The 9,056-nt window shown below is 54.9% G+C and overlaps 1 protein-coding gene across 1 annotated transcript; it reads left to right on the forward strand.

Annotated features, from left to right (window-relative positions):
• The first annotated feature begins 367 nt into the window (after window positions 1-367).
• Window positions 368-8,627, forward strand: RHCG (Rh family C glycoprotein). Its single transcript, XM_082768728.1, has 10 exons — window positions 368-775; window positions 4,045-4,231; window positions 4,465-4,615; window positions 4,745-4,892; window positions 5,294-5,460; window positions 6,133-6,270; window positions 6,626-6,762; window positions 7,322-7,446; window positions 8,192-8,265; window positions 8,371-8,627. Exons 1-10 carry the CDS (start codon window positions 565-567, stop codon window positions 8,434-8,436), a joined length of 1,404 nt encoding a protein of 467 aa, XP_082624854.1. The 5' UTR covers window positions 368-564; the 3' UTR covers window positions 8,437-8,627.
• The last annotated feature ends 429 nt before the right edge of the window (window positions 8,628-9,056 follow it).

The following is a 9,056-nucleotide window of genomic DNA, read 5'->3' on the forward strand; positions in this document are numbered from 1 at the left end:
TACCCGGCAGCCTTGGCAGTGCCACGGCGTGCCTGTGCATGATCTTGGCCTTTGGATGGAAGCATCTACCTTCCTCTTCCTCCTGGGACTGTCCCACGGACCTTCATGGAGCCGTGCCCGGTGACTCAGGCTGCCCTGGCATCCTCGGCAGTGGGGAAGGGCATTCACAGAGCCGAGCGAGGGGCAAGGGCAGCGGGACACAGCGCGGGCAGGGAGGCTGCTGGGGTGGCAGGGTCAGAAAAGGGGACGGGGAGGGCTGTGGGGCAGGGCAGAGCAGGGGGCAGGACACCCAGCTCCACGGCTACAAGTCCCCCGGGGAGGCAGGGCTCACTGCGGCCGGGAGCTGCTGGGAGAAGAGGTGCTGGAGCCCCGGCTCTCCTCCCAGGGAGGAAGGAGGGCGAGAGCAGAGAGCACATCCGCGAGTCTCCGTGTCTGAAACGTGATCCTGCTGCAGGCACCTCCCTGGGCCCCACCTCGCGTTCCCCGACGTATATATGTGGCCCGCCACGGGCAGGCAGGGGGCCGCGGGCTGACAGCGTGCCGGGGCGCCGGGCGTAGCTGCGGATGGAGCGGCCGAGGCACCAGGGGATGGCGAAGAACACCTGCATGCGCTGGCGGCTCCCGCTCGTCTGCCTCCTCTGGGAGGTGGCCATGATCGTCCTCTTCGGCGTCTTCGTGCGCTTCGGCCCCGAAGCCGATGCCCACTGGGAGGAAGAGAAGCACCAGATGAACCTGACCAGCGACATCGAGAACGATTTCTACTTCCGATACCCGTGTGAGTATTCAGGAAGCCCGGTCCCAGTGCTGGTTGGCCACCATCCCATCCCATCCCATCCCATCCCATCCCATCCCATCCCATCCCAACATCCCAACATCCCATGCTCCAACATCTCCATTGCACACACACCACCCAGAAGATGTTTTTGTTACCCCAAGTGTTTGGGGAGAAGGTAAAGGGGATGTTTCAGTAGGATATTCCTTTTCCAAGTGCTTCTTCCGTCTTCCCCAGTTATACCTGGCTTGGGACAGAGCCTCTCAGAGGTGGTGTCTCCACACGGAGAGCTGGGCTTTGCCCTGACGCTGCTCTGAGGTGCACCCAAGGGTGTGAAAAAACCCTTGTGGCCCTCCGGTGCTCTGGGGGTCTGTTGGCAGGGTGCCGTGCCACCAGTACGTGACGTCTTTTCCCCAGGAATAGGGCTGACGTGTTCCCAGCACCCTGCAAGTTTTGGCTTGCTGCCCCCTCCCTCGGCTCCGGATCAGAGCAAGCTTCCCCGTGCATACAGAGGAACGGCTGCTGAGATCCTGTGACATCTTCCTCCCCTTCCTACGCCCTCCCCCTCACGAGCAAATTACCCTTTAGATGCTGCCATTTTGATGCCGGAGTCCTCGTACCCTGCCAGCTTCCCGGGGCCGATCTCTCGGGGCGCCCGATTGCCGTGGGGATTGCCCAGGTGGCTGAAGCCCTTCTGGCCAGGCAGTGCCCCGGGCTGGCTTTGGTCTCCAGGGCTGGTCACCTCCTTTGTGAGCCGTGAGGAACAGGCTGCTTCTGCAGGCAATTGTTTCCAAGGAAGCAACGGGCCTGAGTCATGCATCTATTTAGAACATTTCCATTAAAAAACACCTGCTAAATCAAAGGAGCTATAGAAACCTGTGGCTGCTGAGGATTAGCTGGTTCAGAAAGGAGCTGCTTGCAGAAAGCCGCTGCTCAGAAAGCCGTGTGGCTGAAGGGCTGGGAGGGCACCAGGGGGGGCAAGAACGAGCTTGTAGGAGCCCAGAGCGTTGCAGCCCTACCGTCCTCACCGCCCGTCTCTGCTCCGCAGCACCAGGTATCCCCTCAAACGGCCGAGTGGATTCCCAAAACTTGATCAACCTACAAGCAGCTGCTTAGCTCAGCTCAGCTTTGAGTTCTGTTTCTGTCCCAGACCTGAGGAAGGGTTCACGTGCCCAAAGAACAGCTTTTTTTTTTTTTTCCACCAGTACCTAATCAGAGAAATCCTCTCTCTCCGCAACGATAGACCAACACAGCAAGAGGGCAGAACCCGAGCGTTTCGATCTGTCCACGCAGCTCTGTTTAGAAGAGAGCTCGATGCTTAAACACCCACGGGTCGTTTGTATTAACACGCCTGTGACTGCTGCTGCCCGCAGGACCTGTCCAAAGCTGTCGCAGTGGGCGAGCAGTGACGACCTGAAGTGAGTAGGAAATGCAGGATGCGTTCGTGCAGTCCTGTCACTGGTGCCATCGACTCCAGGCAGCACAACGCTGTCTTCTCATTTTGTGTCACACGTTGATACTCTGTAATGAATGATCTGCTCCCTAGGGAAGAGAAATCAGATCCTTCGGCACAGGTTGTATTCCCAAAGCCCAAACACCTCCTCTGGAGAGCGACACCAATTGCCCTCCCACAAAAGAAGGGTCACAAAACCTGTAGGGCACGGCCCTGCCGTGTAACACAAGTGTCATTCTCCTCAAGGGAAAACAAAGGCAAGGTTTAGAAAAAGGCTTTAGACTGCGTGCAGTTTGAAGAAAGACCTGCTTTTCCTCCTGGTTGTCTGCAGGGTCTAACGCAGCAGGGATCCTCTGTATTTTCCGAGGGCACGCAGCCCGCAGCCCTAACTGACCCGCGTGTTTCTGCTTACAGGATGAAATTAGGAGTGTTTGATGCAAATGGCTGAGGATAATTCTAGCTGTGTATTGTGCTGCTTACGCTTGAGAAAAAAAAAAAAAAAAAAGATGGAGAGAATAAATATAGCTGCAGAGGGAAAGCGTGTGTGACTGCACGGTTAAACCGGAGTTACAAAGACGGCTTCTTAGGACATGGGGAGAAGGCTGCTTGGCGTGACCTCTGCTGAGCAGGGTCAGCTGCAGGTCCCGTCTTCTCTATCTTTCATGAGTAGCATCATAGGTGGGGGCATTTTTGAAACCAAGGGAATTAATCTGTCTCCACAACCTGACGATACATCACTGGCGCCTGTCCAAATTCTCGTCTTCACTCAAGTTGCAAGATCCTGTAAAGCTCCAGAGGATGGAAGCCAAGACTTCTGCAGTTGCACACACCCAAGTTCTCACCCAGCCAATAGTGGAGGCAGTGGCTACAGCTCCACCATCCCCGAGGACCACATCCAGGGCTGCTGGATGCCAAAGGGCCAGCAGAGGACCAGGGGCAGAGCAGGTCCTCAATCGCTGAATTTCTTCTGCCCTGAGCTTCTTACATGTCCTGCTTTTTTTTCACTGGAGTGGCCTCCAGTGTGAGGGTCTGCATGGTTCAACTCGTAATTACGCAGCGTTTCAGCTCACTTAATTGCAAAGTGATGCTTATCTGAAAGAAACGTTTAGCATTAAAAAGTACAGCGGGTTTATTGCACCGAGTATTTCTCTCAAGAGGCTCACGCAGGTATGGTTTCCCCCGGGGAAGGGCATCTGAGGGGCTCCAGTTCACAGGTATGAGCACTTGTTGGAAGAACTGGGTCTCTCTGGTTTAAGCACTCAAAATCTCGCAAGGTGGGATCCTGTTTTCAAGGGTATTTTGCCGCTGATTTCAGTGGCAATTAAAAATGTATTTGTAAGCTCCCTGTTCTTGTGTTTTTCCCTAAACACTTGCTCCAAGCCATCACCAGGACCCCTGTGTTGGATAGACCTACCCAAAATGACCATTTGTTTGGGTTTAACAATATTTGGCAGACCCTGTTCATTTCACACGATGTTTGCTGAGTTTTTTGTTTGTTTGTTTAAAGGGGAAGAAAACAACTTGAATAGAAAAATGTTTTCCTTTGCACGCCCCATTAGTCTCCAGTCTTCCCTTGCTTACAGCTTTTAATAAACATTTTTGGCTTTCAGGACTGAACCTTTTAACCGAAAATCCAGTTTCCAAAAGCTAAGACATTTTCAGGCTTGGAAATGGGGGGACATGGAACAGGCACACACATTTCCCCTTGAATTTCCTCCCTGCTGCCATGATGTGGTGTGTTTTCTTCCCCCACCAAATTCAAGCAGCGCTCGCAGCCTTGCCGTCCTCTCAGAGCTGACGATTCCTTCCCTGTGCACAGCTTTCCAGGACGTCCACGTGATGATCTTTGTGGGCTTTGGCTTCCTCATGACATTCCTCAAGCGTTATGGATTCGGAGCCGTGGGTTTCAATTTCCTCCTTGCCGCCTTTGGGATCCAGTGGGCTCTCCTGATGCAAGGCTGGTTCCACTCTTTCCAGAACGGGAAGATCCTCATCGGAGTGGAGAAGTAAGGAGAGATACGGGCTCTGGGGTGCCACCTCCCATGGTACTGTTCCATGGGAAACAGTTTTGGGGGAAGCTCCCTACCTGGACAGTATGTCAGGCTGGGAGGAAGGTTAGTGGGAATCCCAGAGCTGGCTCCTAACCACCTCCATGTCTCAGGGTGGGATCTCTAGAGCTGGGTGTGGGTGAGTTGCAAAGTTTCCTTACTAAACCACAATTTCCCTTCCCATTTTCCAGCCTAATCAATGCTGATTTCTGCGTGGGTTCTGTGTGCGTTGCCTTTGGGGCCATTCTGGGCAAAACCAGCCCCATACAGCTCCTCGTCATGACCTTGTTTCAAGTCACGCTCTTCGCGGTGAATGAGTACATCCTCCTCAACCTGCTTCACGTAAGGCTTTAGGCAGTCCCCCTCTCCCCATGGCTGAATGCAGGTTGGAAAAACGGATGGGCAGACCACATCTCACCTCCAGTACGAGTGGCAATTCCAAAATGAACCTCTGCTTTCCCACGGCTGCAGGTTAAGGATGCAGGTGGCTCCATGACCATTCACACCTTCGGAGCCTACTTCGGCCTCACCGTGACACGTGTCCTGTACAGACCCAACCTGGAGCAGAGCAAGGACAAGCAGGGCTCTGTGTACCACTCCGACCTCTTCGCCATGATCGGTGAGTCAGCAGCAGCCTCGGCTTCGCTGGTATGTGCGTGCCGCTCAGCTGCAGAGAGCTGGTTCCTCCTCGTGTCACTGGAAAAAACAGAGCAAAACCAGGACCAGGGGCTGAGAAGCACTCTGTTCCAGTTCTCAGCACCTTGGGACTGCTCAGCTCCCCTCATCGGTGCCAGAGATCAGGTGGTGTCTGGGAAAACAAGGCAGTGCTTTGGCTCCCCTCCTCTGCCAGCCCCACTTGGTGCTGGTCCCAATATGGGGTCGCAGCTCTGGGGCAGCAGGACACAGGGATTTAACTTCCCTCTGCATAAAAAGATCTTCCTTTAGAGGTTTTTTTTTTTCAATTCCTGTATTCTTTCTTTTCCCTTTCTCTTCTCTGCCCCCTCCTCCCCACCCCGCCAGGTACCCTCTATCTGTGGATGTACTGGCCCAGTTTTAACTCGGCCATTTCTGAGCACGGGGATGCCCAGCACCGCGCTGCCATCAACACGTACTGCTCGCTGGCTGCCTGTGTCCTCACCACGATGGCCTTCTCCAGCATGCTGCAGAAGAAAGGCAAGCTGGACATGGTAAGCAGGGAGCCGAGAGCCCTGCGCTCCCCAGGAGACTTATAATGAGGTTGACCAAGGGCTCAGGAAGAGAGCGACACTTGTCCTTTGCTGAACTGGGGTTTTGGGACGTGGTGGTGCAACCAGCCTCCAGCCAGAGGGTGCACTGAAAAAGCAGGTGGGAAGTGAGCCCTGGTGGTCATGAGCTGCAGGCTGGTGCCCTGCACGTGGTGAAGCTCAGGCACAGCTCTCCCAGGAGAGCTGCTGATGGGCACGATGCAGAGCCAGGTTTGGCAGCGCTCCCCAGCAAGCTGAGCGGGGCCTGTGCAGCAGCTTGTGAGCAATCGGGGGGCTGACTTGTACGTGTTCTGTGTGGGGGCGTACAGCTGTGTGACAGCAGAGCTGGCATGACACACGGGTGAGACAATTTCCATCTCATCACAACTCCCCACCCAGATTGGTGGATGCAAAGAACGTGTGTGGTACGGGGAGTGGGAGTCTGTGTGTGCCTGTGCTGCCGACAGAGGCTGCCTGTTCTCCTCCTCTTGTTTTTCACCAACGAGCAGGGAAGTGGGCCCTGATATTTCCTATGGAAGCACTTTCAGAGCTGGTTCTCCTGCTCTACCATTTGCACCGTTCCCTGAACAATCGGGATCTCCCTGAGATGCCAAGCCGGGGCGGTTGTTTCTGCAGGTCCACATCCAGAACGCAACGCTGGCTGGCGGTGTGGCTGTGGGCACCAGCGCGGAGATGATGCTGACCCCATACGGCTCCCTCATTGTCGGGTTCATCTGTGGCATCGTGTCCACGGTGGGGTATGTCTACCTCACGGTGAGTGCTGCTCTGGGGGTCTGCAGCCTGGTCCTGCCAAGGAGACCAGGAACGGATTCACTTCCCCTTGAGGGATCCTGCTTTCCGCTGTCCCTTAGGGAGATGCGCTTCTTACTCCATTAACTGCCTCAAAACACTCAGGAAGGCTCAGTCTCCAAACAGGAGAGTGTTTGGAGGATAAATTCTTATTTTACCCTCAGCTTCACTCACATCTTTGTCTACGAACCCTCAAATCTTCAATGGGACACATAATACCAATCTTCTTTCTCTGCTTATCCCAGTCCTCTGTGGAAGGAACTAATTCTTTCCAGGGCTGTGCTCACGTCTCAAATCTCTTTGCCTCCCTTCCCTTCAGCCTGTTTTGGAGTCCAGGTTGCACATCCAGGACACGTGTGGCATCCACAACCTCCACGGCATGCCAGGCCTTATTGGGGGCATTGTGGGAGCCATCACTGCAGCTGCAGCCACAGAGGATGTATATGGAAAGGAAGGGTAAGAAAGCTTGAAACCCATCCATGAGAATAGATCTTACCTAGGGCTCATGGGCTGGAAGAGAGGAGCAATTAATAGGTTTTGCTCTGTGTCCAGAGTTGTCCCTTTTCCACTCAAAAACATGGGGTGCAATGACTGTGTTGGGCTTACTCGAGCATGAAAGACTAATCTTTTGCAGCTGACTTCTGGCATCCTCAAAAAGTGAATCGACCCCACTCCTTGGCATTACTCTGGGGCACAGTGGGTGGGGAGATGTTCCTTCCTCTATCTGTGCATTGTTTTGGGATTCCAGTAAGGCTGAAGTTCTGAAACAAAAGAAATGTTTACATTTTGGACTCCTCCTAGGTAAAGTTTTGCCGAGGGGCAGAAGAGAAGGAAGTGAACAGTGTTTTGTGTCATTGCAACACACTCCTGGTCCATTGTCGAAGAGGGATGGGGCTAGGGAGGAGCCCTCAAGGGAGCAGGGCAACAAAGCTCCTCTACCTTGGCTCTGCACAACCTTTCTCCACCAGGGTGGATCTCTGCCAGAAGCAATCCTCACCATTTCCATCCTCTGCAGGTTCATTAAAGCCTTTGACTTCACTGGCAGCTACAAGACGCGGACACCCAGTGTCCAAGGAGGGTTCCAGGCAGCTGGCATTTTCGTGTCTCTGCTGATGGCTTTCGCTGGGGGGGCCCTTGTAGGTAAGCAGGAGGAGAACACGGAGAGGTGAGGGTTGGGTCCATCCTGTAACTGAAATGGAGACTCCCTTGGCTGGACGAGTCCTTCCTACTTGTGTTGCAAGGGTTGCACCCGCTGTGCAGAAAGGGCAGCCCCAGGCTTGCTCACATCACTTTTGACTTCTTGCGGACAGGACTACCCCAAAAGCTCATACTGGGCAGTGAAGAGGGAAGACTGTATCCCAGCAAGGTCAAATAGAGGAATGGGGGTTTCACTGTGATGTGGGTCAGACCACAGCCTCATCTCCTCTCAGGGAGACAGGGTGGGAGGTTGTGTTGGTATAGCACTGAGCACCACATCAGGGCTTGGCTCATTTCCTCTGCTGCTAAGAAAGATGGACTCTGGCCACCTGGACCTTGTCTCCATCCAACATGTCCTTGCTGCCACTCCGTGGGCAGCGGGAGCACAGCAGAAATCCCATTTTCTACCCAATCTCCTGACCAGCGCTGTTTCTTCTGGCATCACCCAGGGCCATGAGCAGCAGGGTCAGGGCCCAACATCAGGGCCATGCACCGGGGTTCAGAGCCAGGAATTAGGGAGCACCCCTTTCCCACACAAATTCCACCATCACTTGGGCATCTTTTTGCACGAGCAAGGCAGCGCCCCAAAATCAGCCCTGATCAGCGGGGATAGCCCTGAGCGATGCATCCCAGGGACGCGCTCAGGGTGCCCCTTGACCACCCCACCACCTTCCCCGGCTTCTTGCAGGGGCCATCCTGAAGCTGCCCATTTGGGGCGACGCGGCAGATGAGAACTGCTTCGAGGATGATATCTACTGGGAGGTGAGGCCTGGGGTGGTGGCGGGTGGGCTGGGAGGCACAAGATGGCGCTGCCGCCCGTCGCATGAGGGCCTGCGGCGGAGCTGAGGGGGCTGCATGGCTCTGCAGGTGCCTGAGGACGAGGAGAGCGACGTGTACCACATGCACAACCCCGACAAGCCTGCCTCGCCATGAGCCACCGGCTTTTGGGGCTGCCACCTCAGCAGGGTGGCGGGGATACCCCGGCGGCAGGAAGATGGCGGTCGCTACCCTGCCCCTGTGGAGACAGCGGGTGGCCGGAGAAATCGCCCTGTCCCCCGCAACCCTGCCCCGCTGGTTCAGTTTTGTAATTAGTTCCTGTGAATAAAATAAGCACGTGTTGTTCTAATGGCTCTCTCATAGTGTATCTCCTTGATAAAAGGCAGAGGCACGGCAGCCAGGTTGTCCTTGGCAAAGGCTGAAGCGCTGTGGGGAGCACAGGCTGGTGCTTTTGGGGAGGTGGTGCTGGGGTGCAGGGGCTGTCCCTGTGCTCACGCTGCTGCCCAAAGCCTGCTTTTGAGCCTGGCAGCATATTTGTGTGCTTCCCACTGCCATCTCCTCTTGATCACTCTGCTGAGGCCTCCATCAGCAATTTGGGGGCCTTGTTTGCTTGTACTGAATGGCTGACAAGGCCCTTTCCTCCTTTCCAGTTTCATCCATTTCTTCCATTTTCATCAAACCATTCCTCCCACTTCACTGTGCTGTTCTAGTGGGAAGAGCCCAAAGGCAGAGAGCACAGCCCCGTCTCTTAACCCCACTTCCTTCCAGCCAGCAAG

This window comes from Aythya marila, assembly GCF_965140915.1.
Source record: "Aythya marila genome assembly, chromosome: 11".
In the NCBI taxonomy this organism is placed as follows: domain Eukaryota; kingdom Metazoa; phylum Chordata; class Aves; order Anseriformes; family Anatidae; genus Aythya; species Aythya marila.